This window comes from Rhinopithecus roxellana, chromosome 13, assembly GCF_007565055.1.
Source record: "Rhinopithecus roxellana isolate Shanxi Qingling chromosome 13, ASM756505v1, whole genome shotgun sequence".
NCBI classification, from domain to species: Eukaryota; Metazoa; Chordata; class Mammalia; order Primates; family Cercopithecidae; genus Rhinopithecus; species Rhinopithecus roxellana.
In genome coordinates this window covers 73728265-73752044 of record NC_044561.1, presented here as the reverse complement: position 1 = coordinate 73752044, position 23780 = coordinate 73728265, and the positions used below count along the sequence as shown (strand labels likewise).

Below are 23780 nucleotides of genomic sequence, written 5' to 3'. Positions count from 1 at the left end.
CCCTCTGTGGCTAGATTGCTGTTGAAATTGCTAAAACAGAATATGTCTTTATTAATATTTTCCTTTCCCATATTTGAGGGGCTTAACTTTCCTTTTCCTCCCCACATAGACTGCTCCTCAGTTTACACTGCTAATCAGAGCCAGGGACTGTGGAGAACCGTCACTGTCATCCACGGCCACCATTCACATGGATGTGCAAGAAGGCAACAACCACAGGCCCATATTTACCCAGGAGAACGTGAGCCACTGGGGCCGCCCCGACATCTAAGCCCCAAAACATGTAGCCCCTGGGTCCTAGGCTCAGTTTTTCTTGGGGAGGGTGTTAGGCTGTTATCATATTGCTGTGAAGACATACCTGAGACTGGGTAATTTATAAAGAAAAGAGGTTTAATTGGCTCATGGTTCTATAGGCTTTACAGGAAGCCTGGTGCTGGCACCGACCAGCTTCTAGGGAGGCCTCAGGAAGCCTATGATCATGGCGAAAGGATAAGGGGGAGCAGGCTTGTCGCTTGGTGACAGCAAGAGCATGTAAGATACGGGGCGTGGGTGGGGGAGAATGAGGAACCAGAGAGGTAAGAGGGGCCGCGCACTTTTAAATGACCAGATCTCATGTGAACTCAGGGCCAGAGCTTCCTTATCACCAAGGGGATGGCCAGAGCTATTTATGAGGGATCTGCCCACATGATCCAAACACTTCCCAGCAGGCCCCACCTCCAACACTGGGATCACATTTCAACATGAGATTTGGGTGGGGACAAATCTCCAAGCTATATTGGGGAGTCACCCAAGATATATGCAGTTCTCCAAAGTGACTTCAGCTAGAATCAAGAAGCCAAATCATATTGACACAGAAGCACTTCATAATGGTCACATGAGCTTACATTTTTGACTGCTGTATGCCAGAAACTGTGCTAAGAACTTTTACATGCATTTTTTTCATTTTTGATTATTGAAACTACGACATGATTTCTGTTTTACAGATGGGAAAACTGAGGTCTAGGGGAAGACAGGGCATTCCTGTTTACTTGGAGTCAGGGGTTCCTATGCTCAGCCCAATTGACCCTGGGCCAGATGATTATTTGGAGTGGGGGCTACTCTGTGTGCTGCGGGATATTCACCAGCGTCCCTGGCCTCTGCCCAGTAGATGTCTGTAGCGCCCCTCAGCTGTGACAACCAAAAGTGTCACCAGACATTGCCAAATGTCCCTCGGGAGAACAATCACCTTTGGGTAAGAAGTCTGCACCTGAGGTTTTCACACCACGTTCAGGATTCTAGAGGGAAGGTGAGCAGGTAGTCTTTGGCCTCACCTTCCCCACCTTACCTTATCCAAGTACAGAAGTAACTGCAGTGACCCTTTAAAAACGTTGTATGTCAGGGTCCACGTGGGATTTCCCAGGCTGCAAGACTCCCAGCCTTTAAGAAAGTGTTGAAAACCACTGTGTAAGATGATTTGGGATAGATGCTCCACCTAAGGCATGTGAGATGGCTAAGAGATAAAATAAGAATCACTCAAGATCTATTTCCAATATTTTATTTTTTACTATTCCGTATGTGTTTTTTAAAAAGTAAATATCCACCATATTTCCTTCTTTCTCCTGACTCTCTCAGTGAGCCCTTTCTTGACTACTGAGTTAAAACCCTTCCACTTCTTTCCTGGGACACCATCTAGCCCTTTTGTGCTTTCTTCTGCTTATTAGTGTTCTACTTAATCAATTAGCTTTATTTATTTTATAAGTCGTCCTACACACACACACACACACACACACACACACACACACTCTCTCAGCTCTCAGCTCCATCAAGGACGGAATTTTTGCCCGTCTTGTTCACAGCATCTGAAATGGAATATGGTACACAGAAGCTGTTGTTGAATAAATGATGCAAACAATTATTTTTAAAAGGTGTCATTTAATTAGAAAAAAAAAACCTGTATAAACCAAAGTGAAATGTTTGCAAACCAAAGCACCTCACCAGAAGTATATAATAACTACAAAATAATATTATGCTTGAACCTTGTTTCAAAATCTTTTCCTGGCTTGGTGAAAACCAATGCTCTAAAAATACGCTGGAAAAAAATATACCCTGTTATTTTGAAGTGCTTGTCTAGAAACATTGTCTCCCAAAATATTGAATAACAAGCTATTTCGAAGATCTACATGTGTTAGAAAAACGATCACATTAATCTGAATAACCGCAAGTGTCCTATTTTAGGGGAAGAGCTAGGATTTTTAGAGAGCATAAACTAGGATTGGGTATTATTATTTTAAAAATTCTTAGAAAAAATAGGGCATTGAGTTGGATTTAAGAGTACTTTAAAAATTATTTAGCAAGTCACAGGTAGGAGGGGCAGATATTCCAACGGATGCACCTTCTGCTGTAACAGGCAGGTTGCAAATCCCTTAGGACAGGTTTAGCAGCATGAGGAATATCCAGGGTGTTGTGCAGGTTCAGCAGCATGAGGAATATCCAGGACGTTATGATGAGGAAATTTTCTTTCTCTTTCTCTCTCTCGCTCTCTCTCTGCGTCTCTCCCTTCTTCCTCTCTGCTTTCCTTTTCAATTGTGTTTTTGTCTCCATGACATGCACATGATGATTGCCTCTTTCAGTATAAGATTCAGATTCCTGAAGGCTGAGTCAGCAAGGGTGCGGTGCGTCTCCTGGTTCAAGATGGAGATTCTGCATTTACATCAGCTTGGAGAGCAAAATTCAACATATTGCATGGCAACGAAGAAGGACATTTTGACATTTCGACTGACCCTGAGACCAACGAAGGGATATTAAATGTTATCAAGGTAACACCATACCAGTGATGTACCAACCAGGTGGTGGCAGACGCTGAGGCCTCTTCTGTAGGATCACTCAGAATGAACTAGGAGCTAACGCCCGTGGATGCTAGGTGCTGAGACCATTACGTACCATGTGTCACCAGGCAAGGAAGGCAGGGTTTCAGTGCCACTTCTGTGTATGGGCTGAGGACTCCTTCTACCAAAATAATATCAATAATAAAACTTACTCTGATATGACTTAATACTGCACCATTTAATTTTTTGTTGTTGTAGGCATAACATAATAGATTTACACAGGCCTTAAAATGATTATTCTTTTTCAGATGTGATTAAGAAAATGAAACTATTTTCTTCGACACTAAAAGTTCTTTCTTTTCGTCTGAATTTTCAATGTTTAAGACTTTTAAAGTTTAAAACAAATGGGAGTGCATCTGTGTGGTCCCTAAGAGTATGGAGAGCCTCTGGCACTGTGCCTAATGGAGAAGCTGGCCTGGAAGAAAGTATTAATATTACCATCTCATTTACTGATTAGGAAACCAAAGCCCAGAGGGGTTAGGTCCTTTACACAAAGCCACACGGATTGAGGGGTGGAGTGGAGGATCCCACTGGGGTAGTCTGACCCCAGTGCCTCTGTCTTCATTGCTCACAACCGGACCTAGAGTGACCAAGGCCTCTAGTGCAGTGCAGGTGAGTCACCTGGGCACAAGGCAGACCTGAGTCAGCAGGTCTGGTGCAGGGCCCAAGATTCGCCTGCCCATTTGACCAACTCCCAGGGGATGCTGATGGCCTGCGGACCACGCTATGAATACCAAGGCTCTGTAGATGTTGCACCAGATGCCTGGGGTTGAATTTTCAAAATATTCCCAGCCTTTTAATCCTTTTAAGTCAACTGACCACTTTGTACCCTGAATCACTATGATCATTAATATCTATATTTCCCTAAGTTCCCCTGATTTTTTTTGCAGCATGGTTGTCTCATTAATGTTTCATTAGGCTATGGTTTTTGTTGCATTTTTCATTACCCTCTGAAGGATGGTGGCTCTTTTCAACCAGCAGAAGAGGAGGGGAAAATAAAAGAGAAAAGAACTCCATAAATGATTTGAAAATGAGCTGAAGACTGTCTTTTGATCATTATCAAAGACAACGTAAATAATAAATGAAGTGCAAAAGCCACAAGCTCTGAGTTCGCAATGATGACTCTCGGTGCTGGGCTTCCTCTGGCCAGAGGAGCAGCAGGTGCTAATGATATCCTCTCTCTGGGGTTCCAGCCTTTGGATTATGAGACTCGCCCAGCGCGGAGCCTCGTCGTTGCCGTAGAGAATGAGGAGAGGCTCTTCTTCTGCAAGAGAGGAAAGCTTCGGCCACCAAGGAAAGCAGCAGCAAGCGCCACTGTGAGTGTGCAGGTGACAGACGCCAATGACCCACCAACCTTTCACCCCCAGAGTTTCATTGTCAGTAAAAACGAGGGCGCCGGGCCTGGGACCCTGTTGGGAACTTTTAATGCCACGGATCCAGACAGCCAGATAAGGTGAGAAGAGAGGGCCAGGAAGGGCAGTTGTTTAAGTAGAAATAGCCACATAACCAAGAGGGCTCCTGTTAGAAAACCAACTCCTTGGACGTGTTCACAAGGTTGACTCAGTCTCAGTGATGAAAATACAAGAAGCCACAGTGCATGACCACTGGCCTGGGTTAAATGTCGTCTTCCATCCATAGCTTTTTCTGACCCCACCAGGAGAACTCATGTGTTGGTTTTCCTTTGCATTTTCCATGTGTTCCTTTTGTATTCTTTCCTTTGTGTGAGAATAATTCGTTATATTTGTCTGTCTCCCTGCTCTGTACCAGAAGTTATAAACCAGTACCTCTCTTGCTTCTGGGCAACAAAAGTAAGGTTTTTTTGTTTGTTTGTTTTGGTTCTTTTTGTAAATTGTGGTAAAATATACATCAAACTTACCATTTTATCCATTTGTAAGGGTACGGGTCTTTGGCATTAAGTGCATTCACAACATCATGCAGCCATCACCTCCATCTATCTCCGGAACTCTTTTCATCTGGCAAAACAGAAGCTCTGTCTCTATTAACCACTCATTCCTCATTCCCCCTTCTCCAGCCCTGGCCCCCACCATTCGACTTTTTGTCTGTCTGAATTTGACGACTCCAGGTCGTCAAAGTAGAATCATACGATATTTGTCTTTAGGTGACTGGCTTATTTCACTCTGTATAATGTCCTCAAAGTTCATGCATGTTTAGCGTGTATCAGAATGACCTTCCTTTTTGATGCTGAGTAAACATGTGTGGTATTGACACATTTTTGCTTATCTGCTCATCCATCGATGGGCACTTGGGTAGCCTATGGCCTGAATCTCCTGATGTTCCAGGATGAAACATTCCAGGATGAAATGTTCCAGGATGAAACATTTCCCCAAGGCAGACAAAACTATGTTCAGTCCAACAAGGAGGGGGACAGTTGGTGTTCCGGTGAATGTCGATTCCACAGACTTAGGAGCGTCTTTAGGCTGTCCTCCCTGCGCTTCCATTCCGTTTGTGAATTTAACGCTCATAGTTTAATTTCTCTTAGAATTTCTCAAATTACTTGTGGTAGAAATAGTGTTTCTATGACATATTTTGTTTTTTCATGTAACTTTTTACATCTTTTGATGTAAGTTTTTAATTTTAAAAATTGCTGTCTGTTTTCCTTCTACAAGATATAAACTGGTTCATGACCCAGCAAACTGGGTCAGCGTAGGTGAAAACTCCGGAGTGGTCACCACCGTGGAGCCAATTGACCGAGAATCCCCTCATGTCAATGACAGTTTTTATATAATCATCGTTCACGCTGTTGATGATGGTGAGTGTTTACCCAATATTGGAAAAATAAAATGCTCATTCTTGCTTCCTGCGGGAAAATAATCCTGGTGAGAGTCTTTCAGCACAGCTGAGAAAAGGATAAAATAAACCTTGTTATCACTCTGCATCCATGCTGGTGATTATTTTTGGTAGTAATTCTTGAAATGGTAAACAAGGGACCAATACCATCGAAAGAGGGCAGTATTCATTCAGAAGAGGCAATTAAACCAGCAAGGAGGCTGCAATCAAACCCAACATCTTTTTCATCTGTTCATGAGCTAACTCTTTAGCTCTTTGTCAACGCCGATGGTGTGTGATAAATATTTAGCACAGCTTCCCTGTGCTTGGGATGGCATACGAGCTCAGGTAAATGGGACTGTAAGGGACACATTTGTCATAAACCAGGATGGGTGGTTTTATGAGCATGTTTCAGCACATTTCTCTACGCTCTCCTAAGGCTGAATCTTTAAACACACCAAAACAAAGTTGAAGAAATAAAAATGTTCAAATAACTTTAACATTGTATTTAAGAAAGTCTGTGAACTAAAACCCAAGCTCCAAGTGATATGTCGCTGTACGTTCCACTCTGTAATTCACTAGTGGAATGTTGGGGGTGGGAGGCAATGGAGATAGGAAACACGGGTTCCTAATCAGTATTAAGGGAGGAGAAAAAGGGGGGCCAGTGTTTCAGGGCTCCCTCATTCTGTGATGGATGATTTTATGATTGGTACTCTTTTCTTTTTCGTTTATTTTTTGCTTTTCGTATTTCAAAAGCTTTTGGGGTACAAGTGGTTTTTGGTTACGTAGATGAATTATGCAGTGGTGAAGTCTAAGATTTTAGTGCACTGGTCACCTGAGTAGTGTACATTGTATCCAGTGTGAGGTTTCTTATCCCTTGGCTCCCTCCTCCCCTGCTTCTGAGTCTCCAGAGTTCATTATATCACGTGCTTAGCTCCCACTTATAAGTGAGAACATACAGTATTTGGTTTTCTATTCCTGAGTTATTCACTTAGAAGAATGGCCTCCAGCTCTATCCAAGTTGCTGCAAAAAAAATTATTTCATTCTTTTTTATGGATGAGTAGTATTCCATATTATACATATGCCACATTGTCTTTATTCATTCATTGGTCAATGGGCACTTAGGTTGGCTCCATGTATTTGCAGTGGTGAATTGATGATTGCCACTTTTTTAATTAGAAAAAGTCCTTTTAGATAATTGTAGATTCACTTGCAGTTTTAAGAAATAATCTAGTGGATCCTGAGTATCCTTTGCCAGTCTCCCCCAGGGGCAACACCTTGCAGGACTACAGTGTAATCTCATAACCAGGACATCAACGCGGAGATGCAGTGCATTTGCCTCTCCTCAGGGACCCCCATGGGGCCCTTCTTTAGTCACACCCATTTTCCTCCACCCCACCCATCCTTGACGCCTGGCACCATTGATTGACCTTTTGTTTGTTTAACGATGCCACATTCTACCTTGTTCTACAAATGATTTGAGGTGGTAAGTGCTTTATTAGCTTACCTTACCCAGATATTCTGAATGTTCATAAAAGCAGGAAAACAGATCATCACATGCATGCCAGGAGAGTTATGATTTGAAAGGGAAACAGTTCTAGTATTTCAGGAATATTTGTTTTCTGAGAGATGGAGAGTGCTCATTCTCCAGGGCTCTGTGTGCACGAGATAACTAACTCCTGAAACTTCCTCCCCGTACAAGGCTTCCCCTCGCAGACTGCTACAGGGACCCTAATGCTCTTCCTGTCTGACATCAATGACAACGCCCCGACTCTCCGGCCACATTCCTGCTACGTGGAGGTCTGTGAGTCTGCCGTGCATCAGCTCCTCCACATCGAGGCAGAGGATCCGGACCCGGAGCCCTTCTCTGATCCATTTACATTTGAATTGGACAACACCCAGGGAAACACAGAGGACACATGGAAGTTGGGGAAAAATTGGGGTGAGTTTTTGTACTGGTCACGGGCAAAGAGTGGAAAATGACAGACATCCAATTCAAACAGTTTTAGGCAAAAAAGGACTTTATTAGCTTAAAAAGCCAGAGAAGTCTGTGTTCTGGCAGAGCTGGCTCTAGGTGCGCAAAGGATATCCCTGGCAACCACCTTCCCACACATGGTCTGCTTCTCTCTGGGTTCCTTCATTTTTTAGGAAACTCTCCTTATCAGGGGGTAGGAGGCTGCTGGGAGTCCCTAAGACATATCCTAACATCTGGCAAGAAGGGTGTTTCCCGGGAAGCTCCAGGATTGATGTCACAGTTTGACCTGGGTCAGCTGCTCTGTCAATCACTGTAGGTGGGACTTAGGAGGGCAGACGTGCTGATTGACTGGTTCCCAGCCCACACCTGGACCTTGTTGGGATCTGGGCTCAGCCTCTCCTGATTCATACTGAGAATTCGGGAAGTGTGGGCTTCCCTAAAGAAACACTGGGGCACTGTTATCAGAAGATGAACTTGCTGAGCAGGTTAAAAGCAACTGGCACCCTCTGTCAACACTCTCCTCTGTGCCTCTAGCCATGGCATCTGTAGACTGTGGCATGGTTTCAGCTGAAACTGTGTGCTCATGTTGGTAGTTCTCAGACCTGGAGTGGATGGTAAAGAACTTCGCCTTGCCCAAAGAGAGGTCTGGTCTTTGTCCTTGGGGTCTGGGTGATCTCTATTGGGATATCATGTCTGATACCAGTGTCTCTTTACCTGGGTGTCTTGAGCTGAGCCAGATAGGGGCAATGTGATTTAGATTGGGGACTTCTAGTCACATAGTGTCAGTCGACTACCAGAGAGGTTGGAGACTGAGGCCGCCCACCTGGGAGGCCCACCAGGTTGCCTGACCAAGCCCCACGAGGACACTGGAGCCTGAGGCTCAGGTGAACGTCCCTGACTGCAGCATCCCATGTGTGCTGTCCCTCACTGATGCTGACCTGGCTTCTCAGGAGAGGATGATGAGAAGCTGTGCCATTGGTGCTTTTCTGGACTCTGCCCTAGGTGCCTCTTTCCTTGTCTGATTTTCATCTGCATCTTTTCCTTGTAAAAAACGGCACCATCGCTGTAACAACTTTCAGTGTGTTCTGTGAGTCTTTCTAGAGAATTGTTGAACCTGAGGGTGGTCTTGGGAATCCATGAACTTGCAGTTGGTGTCAGAAGTGAGGGTGCCCTTGGGGACCCCTCCCTCTAACTCTGCAGTTGGCTTACTTTCATATAGAGCTTGGCTCGTGCAGGGCATTTAGTAAGCGTGCATTGAGCAGATGAGCAGATGAGTGAGTCAATGCATGCCATGTTCTTTTTCCCTTTGCAGGTCAGTCAGTTGAACTTTTAACCTTGAGAAGCCTGCCACGTGGTAATTACTTGGTGCCACTCTTCACTGGAGACAAACAGGGACTTTCCCAGAAGCAAACTGTCCGTGTAAGGATCTGCCCCTGTGCCAGTGGGTTCACGTGTGTGGACCATGCAGATGCAGGAGTGGGGCTTCTTGTGGGGGCCCTGTCCCCTGTCTGTGCAGCATTTGTGGCTCTGGCAGGTCAGTGGTCTGTAGGGGTATCCTGGGACTATGGCTCCTCTCCCCAGGCAATAGGCCAAGGGTATGGGGTTTGCTGGGGTAGGGGACAGCCAATGGCAGGATTGGTGGAATGGCTTTGAGAATGACTTCTGGGTGTACTCAACGTTCCTAGATGCAGATCAGAGGTTGCCATGTTGGCTAGGCAAGATCCCTGGCCAGCAAAAGCAGCCTGTACTCACAATGGAATCCATCGGTAAACATAGTCAAGGAGTGGTCCTTTGTAATAACCATGGAGACAGCAATGTACAGATGTCCAGGCTCCTGGACTTGGCAAGGCTAATAAGAAAGCAGCTTTTCCAAGAAACAATACAATATTACTGGCCAGATAGTATTATTGATTAATTCAACAAACAGTTACGTAGCATCTAGTTGTATCCCGGAACTGTGCTAAACTTTAGAGCTATACAGATGACAAAGATGCAGTTTGACCTTGCCAGTTCATGACTGAGTTATAAATAAACAGAATAAGATCCTCATGAAACCTCTGATATGGGTGAGCTTGTCTAATCTGTTTTTCCCCTTTGTCTTATCACAGTGGCTCTGCTTTTCCTGTTGTGACGCTATTTTGTGCTTGAACCTAAGAGGCATGGATGCTCTATATCCAATGATGAAGGCTACCAAACACTGGTCATGTATAATGAGGAGAGCAAAGCCACTTCAGCCCAGGTAGTGGAATGTCATGCTTTGTGTCTTATGGCAAGGAATTCAACAATACACAGACATATAGCATGTGTTTTTTCACCCACTGTGCCACCTCTTAATTCTTCACTCTTACCCATGTTTCAGTAGCAAGTGGGAAAAAATTCTTTCAAAAACTAACTCAGATAAATGAATTTATTGTTTTAGATCAATGATTCTCAACCATGAGCAATTTTGCCCCACAGGGGATATTCGTCAATGCCTGGAGACAGTTTTGATGGCCACAGTTAGGAGTGCTACTGGTGTCTAGTGGGTTGAGGTCAGAGATGCTGCTAAATATCCTACAACACACAAGACAGTCTCTACCACAGAGAATTATCTGCCCCAGTCTCCTAAGTGCTAAGTTTGAGAAACTGTGCTTAGGGAAAAAGTGATTTTTATTAGGTAGACGTTCCCTAAATGGGATTGTGTTAGGCTCACTGGTTAAATGAGTCTGAGCTGGCTTCTTGGCCATGGCTTTCAGTAGATCATGGCAGAACCTGCTCTTCTACCATTGTCCGGCAGAGGCCAACCAGAAAGCTCACTGCACTTGGAGGTACAAGGCCTGGGCTCTGTTTCTGCCTTCGCATCTCATTAGCTTCATCATTTAACCCTACATCCTCATCTGTGAACTGGGATGATAAAGTCAAATTCTCAGATAGGTTGTGGATCAAAGAGGATGTCTAACACATCCTCTTTGAAGGTACCTGACACATGAAGGCACCTAACACAAGGCAGAGCCATATAAAGTAACTGGCCAATGGCCACTGGTTTTTCAAACCGGCTGCTTCTGAAATGGGTCCTACGTTATCTTAGTCACCCTTGCAGCAACTCTGGGCTGGGGTTAGACAGACAAAGAGATGAAAGCGTTGTGAGCTCTCCTGTTTGTCTTCACATCTAGAATTAAGTGGTTGATTTAGAAAATGAACGCAAAAGAATTGTCAAAAGGAAACACACACAGAGGATTCGGTCACCCCATCTTACACCTCACCAGTGGTTTTTTCCTGGAAGGGAGAGACTTGTTGAATGAAGTGAGACACTTTAGGGAAAAGATATTCCAATGAACTTTGATGTGATGCTCATGTAATTAGAGAGTTTCTCAAAAATATGTGATTGAAGAAGCTGGTGTTCGCCTAAGGCTCCCAGGGTTCTTTGCATTTTGTCTTCCCTGCAGTGTGAAGGAAGGTTAGGCTCCTCTGGCAGGTATGTGCCTGTGCACCCTCCTGTGAGCCCTTCCTGGGTGAGGAAACAGGAGCAAGGTCCAAACTCTCCAGATTGTGAAGTCCCCTGGAAGGAATCTCCCCATCCCAAATGTGAGAGCAGCAGCAAACTTGATTTGTTGTGTAATTTTAAGAAGAAAACCATCTGGACAAACAGCAGTCTTTGTGTAACAGTAGAATTTCTTGCCTTGGACAGTTCCAGTGGCTCAGAGGCTCAACCATGAAGGGAAACAGAAATGGTTCCCAGGCCCAGGGGCTGTGCCTCAGTCTCCTCCTTGGCAGGAGAGAGTGAAAGCTGCTGAGCTTGGAGGAGACTGGCAGGAATGTTGCACTTCCTGAGCATTGGTTCAAGTTGTAGCTGAGATGGAAGGGACAGTGGGGATGCCCTGGTTACCCTTCTTTCCCAGCAGCTTTGTGATTGTCTCTTGGAAAAGAGGAAGCAGCTGTAGAAGCAGTGTGAGTGGAAAGGAACCTTGGCCCTTGTGATGCTAAGACCAGGAGGGTTGGAGAGGGCTTAATGACATGGTGGCACTGGTCAAAGACCAGCTATGCCAGTGGGACAAGAGAACCTCATGCTGGGCAAGGGGCTCTGTTCTCTTCTTGTACCAACAAATCTTCCTCTTGTTTCCCATTCACAACTAAAGGCACATCTCCATTCCTGCTTCAGTGTCTTAGGGCTCTGAGAAGTGGGATTCAACAGACCTGAGTGTAGATTCCAAATCTGTGATTGATCAGTTACGTAATCTAACTGATTCTGACTTTCATATACAAAGTGAACTTGATAGTCTTCCGTCTCCTAAGTTTGTTGGACACTTTAATCAAATAACACATGTCAAATTTTCAGTACTAACAGTCATGCAATACAGGGTGGCTGCCAATATTAGCATTATTAGCAGTAATTACTGATTCTGTCTTTGTAACCTTGGTAAATAAGGCCATCTCTAGGTGCGTTATCCCTCTATCCATCTTACACAAAGATACCAGCCTACATTGCACATCCACTCACCAGGAACATTGTGTGCTCTTGGGAAAACTCTACACAAGACATCATCACTAGGTGCACACATGTTGTCACATTCTGCTGCTAAACTATAGGGATGCTGTCTGATGGTGATGATCTGTGGAACTGCATAGATGCCTTCCCTGCATGTGGGGAAGCTAAGAGCCCTTGGCCAACAGAAATCCAGCATCCATCAACCTGATTCCCTCAGTGGACATATGTGTTGGTTGGTAAATGAACGGGACAATGCACAGAATACCGTGCAACAGTGGTGACCCCAAGAGCCATCACTATGAGCCCTAGAAAAAGACAAGCTTTTCAATTCTGAGGGCTCCTGAAACGAGCCTTTTACCATCAGTTTACACGGAACACTGAACCACGAGAAGCTCAACCTCCCAGCGAGCAATTACAAAAGGCAAACAGAAATAACATTCTTTTCCCACATAAGTCATCTAGATTCACAGGAGAGGTGTATTTTTTACAGTCTGGACTTCTGTGATGGCATAGATACAATGTGTTTTGGAGAAAATGTCATTCCTTTCCTTCTGTTTTTATTTCTGCTATCTGTGATTTCAGCCCTTGTCATATTTCTTTCTCTGTGTTCTACAGACATGGTCAGATGTTGAAGGCCAGAGGCCGGCTCTGCTCATCTGCATAGCTGCAGCAGGACCCAAGCAGGGAGCTAAGGTAACTTGCTCCTTACTTGCTTCTGGATTTCAGAGCAGTGACTTTCCTGATAGTTTCCCTCACAAGGAACACCTGGGATGCTCCTCCCACTGCCACATCCAGGGAGGTCCTTCTGCAAGTCAGCAACCCCAGCCCCCACTTGCAAAGCCCCATGGTTCCCTTAGCCTAACACACCCTTGCCTTTCTGTGGCCAAGTTCCTTCATCTTTGCTATGGCATCAGATGACCCAGTGCTTCCAGATATCACTGTGTCCAGTGCCATATGGTGATTTTTTGCCATATGCATATGGCACTTGGACTATGTATTTCTTAAGACACTTTTTTCTTAAAATGGGCTTGTGTCCACATTAAGTACATTTATTTAAGTAGGAAACTTTATATTTCAACTGTAAATGAAAACACAGTTTTACTTGTATAAAGAGCAGGCAAGTGTGAAAATAGCCATGAAAGAAGTAGGGCACAATGACTGGGTGGACGATGTCACTGCCAAAGCCCTGGGGCCCCTCTGCAAGGAAGGCAGAGCATGGAAGCCAGGGTAGCACCAGCGTGACACTTCCTCCTGGATGTCATTAGGGTGTGGAAACAGAATTAGAAAGGGAATAATTTTCTCACCATGCAAATCAGTGTTATTTAAAATTGTTTCCCAAGTAGCTAAATCTTCCATTCCATAAGTAGTAGGTGTCCCCTACTTTGAAAACAAAGTTGACCCAGGATTGCCATAAATGAGCACGTGCCTGGCCAGGGCCGTGAGCAGGGCTGGGTCCGCTGTGCATTCTGACCATTAATCCCTGCTCCTGGGGGAAGGGCGTCCCTTTTCTAGTTCCTACAAACTTGCCTCCTGGGCTGGTGGGAGCCTCCTCTTTCCTTCCTCTGAGCCAGTCTGCAAACTTCTAGAGGCCTAGGTGTTGCCCTGAAGGGCACACTATGCACTTTGCATGCCTCATCTCATTGAATTTTCACCAGAATCCATAGGGGTGTGTGTGTGGTGGGGACAATCTTGCTTCCCTGTTTTACAGTGGGGGAAACTAAAGCCTCCACCTTCTAGGTTTTGGTGTATCTCTGGGTTCCCTTCAGTGTCCTGCGAATATTCTAGTAAGTACATCTGTGGTGACTGCTTAAATAAGCTGCCATTCACATACTTTCTCTAAGTGAAGCCATCACAACCTGATATTTTAAAATCTGCTGTATATAGCATGAAATAACGCCAATGAGACCATTGTCAAGGTCCATTGCCTGCTTTATTTTCTTTGAAATTTAACTTCATTATTGAAGCATCGCTATTAAAATAATAGAAACCCAAAGCAGAAAATGCCCACAATCCCATCCCTAAATCTAAACAGTTTCACCTGTGAGTGTCACCTTCTAGATCTCGTCTGTCTGTCTATGCAGTTTTCAGGTGTCTGTGTCATGGAAAGCACATTAGCATCTTCAGGTTCAAGCCTCCTCCTGCCAAACGGTTCCATTGCACCTGCCCTTCTATTCCCTGCCTCTCTTCATTTTCCTTTCCCCCCTCCCACGCCCTCCCTCTCATCGTGTTAATTTGTGTTTGCCTATGAGTATATGAGCAAGGGGAAGTGGTGGGAGGTCACACATGCCCACTTTGTTTCCAGCTGGAGAGAAATCCATTCTCCTTTGAGTAAATCAGCATTTTCCCCCTAGGATCTCAAGGAAGTGCCTCCATCTGCAGCAAGCAGGGCAGCCCAAGCATACTCTGCTCTGGGGAGTTGGGTGAGTTCCAGAAGGTTGCTCTCTGCTGCGGCCATCTCACTAGTGACTGACAGTTGGTTCCCCTGAGAGAGGGCCCTTGTAGAAGATTCTGTGATGCTGTCAGAAAAAGACACATAGACAATGAAAATCTGAGAAGTTGGGCTTTTCCCACGCAACTCTATTTCCATCTATAGAACTAGGTATTACGATCATTGGTGGCGGCTGTTGTTTTTAGAGTTGTTTGATAATCCTGATCAAATATGACACTTTTTAGAACATCCACAAATAGATACATTTTCTCATGTCCTTCTAAGGGCACCGGAGATAATGTATAATATTAAGAGTACAGGACTTTGACCTTGACTAAATTCCAGCCCAGTGATTGCGTGCTTCCAGCGAAAGGGAGGTCTGACTTCCCCTGTGTGTTGTGTCTTCATGTATGCTACGTACAAATTCTAGGACTATTGCTTTGTGAAACGACGTTTTCTGAAATAATTTTCGACTAACTAGAAGTTGCAAAAATAGTACGGAGAGCTCTTGGGGATCCCCCAAAGATACCATCTTATGTAACCCTACTCCGTGATCAAATCAGAAAATGGAATTGGCACAACACTATGAATATATTTCTCAATCACAGACCTTATTTGGACCTCACCAGTTTAACTAGCCATTATTTAACAGAAATTTACTTTTCCAATATAGAATTTAAAAGAGGTATTCCGGGTCTAAAGAGCCATAGAATCATATCCAATTTTTATGAGAGAGAGCTTCTAAAATAAATTCAAGTTCTCTATAATTTCATATCTTTGCACAGGCAGTATCTGAGCAAAGATGAAAACATGCTGTTCTTCTTCGCACAAAGATGGTGCCACAAATCCATCACCGAAGGGCTCCTGCATTGATGAATGTTGGGTTCCATGTCCATGCAGCTGACCCTTCTGGTCCTGGTGTGTCCAGCTGCATGGACGTGGAACCCCACCATGGCACAGGGCCTCCCACTCTAAAGAACCCCTCCTTGGTTTAATATTCTACTGTCACCATCTTGAAATTCTTAATTTTAAACAAAGGGCCCAGACCTATAGAAATGTTAAGCTAAGGGGGTCTTAGAGATCATCTAATCAATTTTTTTTTTCTAAACATGTTTTGCAGCAGAATTCTTCTTTTCAAATGAGATCCTACAAATAACTCCATTGTAAATAAAACGTCTAAGTACTAATTTTGTATGCATTGACATTAATAACAGATACCTATTACCGATAAAATAATGATTCTGATGTAAACAAAAGGAAGTTGAATGTTGTATATATAGTTTGCAAAATTATGTTAACTTAGCACCTAATTCATTGCCTCACATTATTATAAATTGGTTTTTAAAGTATCAAGAAAATTTTGATCTTCCCTTGGTGATCAGTCTCACGTTTACTGCCACTCGTGGGTGCTGGCCTTGCACCTGCGTGAGCCCGGCAGTGAGGCCCCAGGTGCTTTGCTTGCCTCCAGGCCAGCCTGACTCACATGATTTCATGGTGGGATTTGCGGGTCCCCAGGTAGCCACTCCTCCCGGTAGATGCCAAGCCTGTTTCCTACCGCTGTACCCTCTGCCCTTAGATAGCACAGAGACCCAGATCCACAGACATGGGCCAGATGAGCAGGTGACTACCAGTAGCCCATCATGGGGAACAGTGGGCAAGGTTCAGAGGAAGAGAAGCCAAAATAAGCAAGGAGGGGCAGTGTAGTTGAGGGGGAGTAAGGCATGAGTGAGGCTGTCAGCAGGAGCAAACCCTCCTGGCTGGGCTCACTCGGGTTCCTTCCTCACTGAAAGTGTGTTTCAGCCCAGGCACTAGAAGGTCTCGCCATGAGAGATTGCAGGGCCTCCCTCTCTGCCCCAACACAAAGAGAGGAAACGTGAACAAACTGCCCTGGGCCTGGCTCTTTACCTCCAAAAGAACTGTGCTGAGTATGCCCCATCTGTGCTGGGGCCACTGACACACAGGGGTTGCAGGGTAGGACAAGGGCTCTGCTGTGGCATGAAACTCTACTGGTTTGCTTGCAGGCTTACCCAGATGCCACAGTGCACAGACAACTCCTGGCTCTGGTGGAAGGAAGGATGGCAGAGACATTGAATCAGGTAGGGAGGGCTCCCCTTGTCCTGTGCACTGGCTATGGGTTCTGCATCCCCAATGTGCTCCAGGCTTCATCTGGGGACACTTCCTCCTAAATCACTGTGTTAGTCAGCTAAGGCTACCATAATAAAATACCATAGCCTGCCTGGTGGCTTAAATAACAGAAATGTATTGCCTCATGTTTCTGTAGGCTAGAAGTCCAAGGTCAGGCTTCCAGCATGGTTGGGTTCTGGTGAGGGCTCTCTTGCTAGCTTGCAGATGGCCACCTTCCAGCCGTGTCCTCACATGGGATGAAGAGAGAGATACCAAGCTCCCTGGTATCTCTTCTTATTAGGGAACCAGTTCCATCATGAGGACTCTACCCTCATGAGCTCATCTAAACCTAATTGTCTCCCAAAGGCTCCATCTTCAAATGTCATCACATTGGAGTTAGGGCGTGAACATATCAATTTGGAGAGGGAACACATTTAAGTCCTTAGCGATCACTTTCATGGGAATCCTCCATCCAGTGCTGCTTTGCAGAACCCAACAGAAGACAGAATTGGCACAGGACAGGCAAGCCCCCAAACTGGGGATTAGCCCAGGAGGGTTTTTGGAAAGAGTTCAAAGGTGAGGTGGTGGTGTTAGACAGCAGTCTTTTATTGAACATTACTGCTCCTTGCAAGGCAGGGCTAACTGTTAGGCAGTATACTCAGAGTCGGAAATGTATGGGATGTTGGCAACTGTATTTATACCCACTAAAACCCACTTTCAATTCCATGCAAATTAAGTGGCAGGTTGATACAAACTGAGGGGCTGGTTATTTAGAACCTTCTAGGAAAGGGATGGTAACTTCTGGGTCACTGCCATGGCATTGGTAAGCTGTCTTGGCACTGGTGTGAGTGTCTTGCACCAGTGAGCAATGAGGGCAACCAGGGATCACTTTCGTCTCATCTGCTGGTTTCTGCTGGTTTTTGTGGGTTTTTTTGTTTGTTTTTGTTTTTTTAACTTCATCCCATCTGGACCAGATCCTGTTTTGGTCAGCAGGGTTGTGACCAGAAAACAAGACCTGCTGGCCTCCTACCTCAGAATGAAGGGTCTTTTCCTGCAAAATTGTGAAAGAAGTAGTTTGACTGCTCTGAAGGGGTCTATTGGGTGAGATTCTGATTTTAGGCATATCCTGGAAGGTCCCTCAACACAGCCACTGTGTAGTCCTGGGAAGATTGGAAAGCAGCTTGGGAGCTGGGCACACCCATGGGCAGGTTTACATGGATAAGGCAGAGCCAGTCCACATGCTCATGTCATGGAGGCTCTGCATGACCCCTGCTTGGAGAAGGATGTACCGAGAAGCTGCCCAGGCTGTTCTGACTCTAAGCAGCTCCTCCTGTTGCAGGGCAGTGGGAACTCAGGCCTGTGGAATCATCAGCACAAAGGAAGACATAAATGTAGACAGTCTCTGTCAGGCTAGACTTATTTTTTTGACAAACACATGTATGATACTCACTTTGTTCTAGACTCTGTTCTGAGGACTTGCAAGATGTTAACTCTCAGTCTGCACATCAGCCTATTGGGGGAGGTGCTGTCATACACCTTTTTATAACATGAAGAAACCCAGGAACAAAGAAGTTGGGTAATGTGTCCAAGGTCACAGCCATAGAAAGCAGTAGATTTGGGGCTCAAATACAGGCAACTGGGCTCCAGGGTCTAGGCACTGGGGGGACTCCTTAAAAAGCAGCAGTCCCCAGCACCAACTCTGTGGACCCTGCTCTAGTGGATCTGGGGTGCGCATCTGAGCCTCTGACTTGAGGTCCTGGGATCCGGTTTTGTGGAACACGTTGGTGAGCCTGGACATCTCCTGCTGTGCTTGTCAGAGTGGATGACAGACAGGGCTGTGAACACTGTGGCCTGAGGAAGTGAGCCCAGACTGTGTCTGGATGTAGAGTCAGTGCCTGGGGTCTCCCCAGTGTCAGCTTCCTCTGGTTCCTGTCACAGTCCACAGGTGGGAGCTCCAGCTATGTGCCCCAGTGACAGCCCCAAAGGTGCTATAGGCTTGGCCCCTTCTCACTGCCACTCCTTAGTCCTGCAGAATGGGTGCTGTGTGGCACCTACTTCAAGAGAACACAGACATCTTCTCTGAGCCTAGAAGCTTTATCTAAAGCCAGGCAAGCCAGGCTCCTACAGAAGGGGGCTGTGTACCCACAGAGTCAGGGCTGCAGGGCACTTCCCCAGGCCCTGACTGCTGGTGAGGAAGATGAAGGATAAGCTGTGGGGAAATTTCCGTGTGTCTCTCCTGAGCTGACTGTAACCTCCCTGAGGGCCAGGCTGTGTCATTACTGGTGATGACACAGGGGTCACTGAAGAACCAATGAAAGAACCATTTTCACTATAACCCAATGTGGTAGATGAATCCAAAAACGGAGGCTCAGACAAGTTGCTCCAATGGTAAAGGCATGAAGGACAGAGCCAGAAATGGGGCGCAGAGTGGCCGACTACAGACGAGCCCACCTGATCGTTGAGCAGCGTCAGGGAAGTCTCCTCTCTGAGCCTTAATTTCTCATCTACAAAGTAGAGTTGGGGCAGCTCTGCTACACTCTTGGGTGAAGCTTTGTGCAGACAAGATCATGTCTCTACGTAAAACGTAGGATGTGGTGATTACGACATAGTACCCGGCTTACCCATTTTCACATTTGTGCACACACACATGAATGCATGTCCATGCACACATACCGCTCATGCCAAGTGGACCATGTGGACAGTATCACAGGTCCTGCCTGGCTGAGCAGGAGGGGGATGTGTTCCAGCTGCGGGCCCCCTCCTCCTCTGCAGGGCAGGGAGGCAGCTTAATTCAATAGAAGCTCAAAGCTCTGCTTGGTGGTGTGAGAGGAGGGAACACCAGATTAGAGGGCCCTGTTCTTTCCTCGTGAGCCTTCTAACTTGGATGGTGGTGATGATGAATTATTGATCTGATGAGGCTTCCAAAATTGCTGAATCAGGGTGCAGACACCCGCTGTTCTGCTGTCAGCCTGGGGGTTTTGAAGTTGAATCCACCCAGTGCAGCCGCCACTGCAAATTCTGTTTTGCTCTGCACACACCATGTCCGTCGCTAATTGTCTATTCAGCTTCATTGCAAGAACGTGAACAGACTCCTAACACCTAGGCTGGAACTTGTGTATCTGCTGGTTTTGATGTAAAAACTTTCTTTCCTCCCCCTGCCCCCAGCTCCCCCATGCCATATGGTCAGACAGCGACCACAGTCCCTGAATAAGCAGACCCAGTTAATGGACCAGATGTGCAGGTGAGCGTTCCCATGCTTCCGGTGGGCACCAAGCCTGACATAGCAGTAGACTGGGGTGGGGAGACAGCATTTCCCACTAAACAAGGGCCCAGGCAGGGCTCTTGAGAATCAGAGGAAGCTGGAGACAGCTTGTTGCAGTCACTGGGTGGGGCAGGACGGGGGGCATAGTTAAGAGCTTGGAAGCCCGGGGTCTCATCAGAATGGGGACATGCATGGGGTCCCTGGGGCCCCAGAGCTGCCCTTTCCAGGCCCTCCCCACCTCCCACCTTGGGCTTGAGCCCCAGGATTCTGACTGTTTTCATGCTCTACATGAGCTCACCTTCTCAGAATTACTATCAGTAGTGACGGATTAGACAGGCTCCCACTAAACCCATTCCTGCCAAGGTCTATGGAACTGGCTCTGGGTTCAGATAGCACCCTCTACAGGTATTAGAAGGTAAACAGGCTAAAACCCCCCTCCCCTCCCCTCCCTTCCCCTCCTGTCCCCTATTTATTGAATCACTCAGGCCAGAAAAGTCTTCACAGAGAGATGACTTGGGTCCTGAATGCTGAGCTGGAATTTGCTGGGTAGAGATTGGCAGAGGAGGACTGTCTAGGGTTCTAGGCAGAGAGGAATGAGCAGATACGAAGCCTAGGAAATGTTTCTGGGGTTTGTGCAGAGGGTGGACCTGAGGCAGGAGAGGTTGGGGAGAGGAAGAGATGGTGAGAAAACGGCTGTTGGGAGGAGAAAGCCATGACAACCTTACAGCAGGGCGGCTTAATGCGCAGAGCAGGGACCCCTGGCTCACATCAGAGATCAGGGTGGGTGTCAAGCTGGAGCCTGCCCAGGGTCCTCCCACCCTGTGGCTCTGCCACCACTCAGAAATGGAAATGAGGCTAGAGGACAGAAAGAGCGAGAATGGAGGCTCTGGGGAGGTTTTCACGGCCAGGTATGTGTTCCTGACATCCCTATTTCATCAGTCATATAGCCACATCTAGCAGAGAGGCAGGAAATGTGATCTTGCCGAGTGACCAGAAGAACAAGAAATGAGTTTAGTGAACTCCTTGCCACTCTTGCCCCAATGACTGGAGATAGGGACCTATCCTCAGGCATTGGTCATGGGGCTGGAGGAGAGGGGACAGAACTAGGAATATGGCCGAGCATTTGAGAGGATGGGGCAGGGGAGAGGTGGCGATGACTCTAGGTTTCAAGGTTGAGCAGCTGGGCTGTTGGGGATGTTCTGACTTAAGCCAGGCTAGAGTTTCATGAACTTTGGTTATTCTCGCACGACTGTCACACTTGTGTTTAACCCACTCACTATTATGTATTTAATGCATTTCTGTAAAGCAGCTCACATGTTAATTAGCTTTTGGCTTTACGATCAGCTAAGTAATGTTTTTTGTGAAATCATGGAGTTGGTGTGCTTGTTATTATGTTTTGAAATATACGATAAAATGGCCATTGACTCAAATAAATATGTGTTCTGATACCACTGAAATCATCTAACGCTGCAGGGGTCAGTGAACTTCTTATAAAGGGCCAGAGAGTAAATCTTGTAGGATTTGAAGGCCAGTTCCCACAGCTCAGCCCTGCTGTTCCATGAAGGCAGCCACAGATGATACACAAATAAATGGTCTTGGCTGTGCTCCAGTAGAACTTAATTTACGACAACAGGTAGTGTGGGGGATTATCCCCTGGGTTTTAGCCAGCTAGCCCCTGTAACAGGGGGTGCACACTGTACTTGGCAAGCATTGAGGCAGGGGCCGTGGGAGGAGGAGATGCAGGTTGTGGGTAGAACCACAGTGGTTTCCAGGGTGTTGAGTCTGAGGTCTCTGTGGACATTCTCATGGAGCTGTCTGGTTGGAATTCTGGCTCTGAATGTGACCATAGGGAGTGTCACAGACAGAGATGGTGATTGGGACGTCACCATTGGTTAGGGATGGATGAAGCCATGGCCTGAGCGTGAACGGGGAGACTGGAGGGCAGTGGATTGAGGAGCCACGTGGGTAAGAAAGGGGTGGCAGGAAATGGTGGCTGCCCTTTTTTGGAGGGAGGCTGTGAAGTATGAACGGATTGAAGGACAGACCTGAGCACATTTGTGGGTTGGAAGAAACAACCCACAGCAAGAGCCCAGGAAAAGATGAAGAGAGAGGGGACAGTTGTCCAAACGAGGGTCTGGGGGTCATGGAAGGGGAGGTGTCCAGAGCACAGGACAGGGAGGGGCTAGCCTCCAGAAATGAATCTGCAAGAGGGTAGGAGTGGGTGGGAGGTCCTCCTGAGGGCTCCTGTCATACTCCTGGGGCAGCCACCAGTGTGTCACAGTTCCCTCTCAGACTGTAAAGTGGGATGTCTCCCCTTAGCCTGACTGCCACTTCTGGGACTGTATGAACTCCTGTGTCAGCTGAGGACGTGGGGCCTGAGTGCCATTCCTACTACATTGAGGTGTTCCTCGAATCAAACCTAGAGAAATGAGCTGGGTATGGAAGCACATGGCATTTACCTTCTCTTTCCCCGACTTTTCCCCAGAAACTCCATGTTGCCGACTTGCTGGAAGATGATCCCGGCTACCTACCTCACGTCTACAGCCAGGAGGGGGAGTGTGGAGGGGCCTCATCCCTCAGCTCTCTGGCCAGCTTGGAACACGAACTGCCGCCTGATTTGCTGGACTCTTTGGGTTCAAAGGCGACTCTGTTTGAGGAAATATATTCAGAGTCAGGTGGTCCTTCCTAAAAAAATGTATATTTTGGAGAATTGAAATAATTCATGGAGGGGAATCACTATTCATGGATTTTTCCCCTTTGCTCTTCTTTTCCCTCCTTAAAAAATAAATCACCTTCTAGTCCTAGGATGAGGACACACTATTAGTTTGAATTAAATGCTTTGATATTCTGAGACCAGCCATCTTGAACCCAAGCAAAACCACAAGTTGTGCTTTCTTAAAATTTGATTTGTCATATTTTCTAGAGAAACTTGAATTTAATTGTGTTATTCTTAGCTTCCACTGGCAGCCTAACTTTGAGGGTAAATGAAAATATCACCCATCGATTACCCAGCCACTTGGGAACAGCAGGTAATACTGAAGAAAAATGAAAATAGATTTTAAAACGTTATTTACTTTTCTATGATTATGATTCTGCTTCCATTTAAGGGAAAACTTATGTAAATAGAGAAATGTTTTCTATAACATTTGTAATCAGTATTTTAAGTGATTTTTAAAAAAATAAGTATTGATCCCTATTCACTTTTTGATTAGATAAATAGATAAAATATGGTATCTTGAGAGAAATGATTATGCTGAAAGCTTTATAAACAGTACACTCTTTAAAAAATGAAGAGCTGACATAATTTAACTTGTGTGTGTTATGTAAGTAAAAGAGTTTAGGAGCCTTTGAATGAATAAGTTCTGATTAGATTTTATCTTTAAACAAAACCACACAATTTAATTGGTTTTTACTTGTCCACTTACTGCTAATGTCAGTTTCAGGGGAGGAAATGGTTTCTTTTAAAAATCTTAATAGGGAGACATATGCCCTAAAATAGTCAGTTTTCTAGTCTGTGTAGTAGATAAGAGACTGACTAAGCAAAGTTTCAAATGCGATTAGCACACTTTAATGCACATATTGAATATCTAAAAGTCTACAGCCATATAAAATGTGTATGTAATTAATGAGCAAATGCTCTCTCTCATGCCCTGAAATAAATCCGCAGAAACATGCTTGCTGTTGAATCAACGAAGTATTATGTTAAACAGTGAGTTACAGCTCACAGTTAAAACGTTCCCCTTCTTTTTGAAGAAGCTGTGCAAATAATTCTTTTAAAGAGATCTGGACTTTCTCACCTGGTTACCTCGCTCTTTCTCCACTTTGAAAAGCTGAAAAAGAAGAAAAACCACATTTGAAGCACTGGAATGTCTGAATG

The 23780-nt window shown here is 45.7% G+C and overlaps 1 protein-coding gene across 1 annotated transcript in view; it reads left to right on the top strand.

The window, feature by feature from the left end:
• Positions 1–23577, top strand: part of CDH26 (cadherin 26) — a 57998-nt gene extending 34421 nt beyond the window's left edge. The window contains 11 exon segments of the mRNA XM_010365280.2: positions 110–238; positions 2607–2792; positions 4055–4314; positions 5489–5631; positions 7352–7591; positions 8937–9158; positions 9733–9863; positions 12705–12782; positions 14441–14509; positions 16539–16613; positions 22389–23577. Coding sequence (XP_010363582.2) covers positions 110–238; positions 2607–2792; positions 4055–4314; positions 5489–5631; positions 7352–7591; positions 8937–9158; positions 9733–9863; positions 12705–12782; positions 14441–14509; positions 16539–16613; positions 22389–22592 — 1737 coding nt within the window. The 3' untranslated portion in view covers positions 22593–23577.
• Positions 23578–23780: the final 203 nt, after the last annotated feature.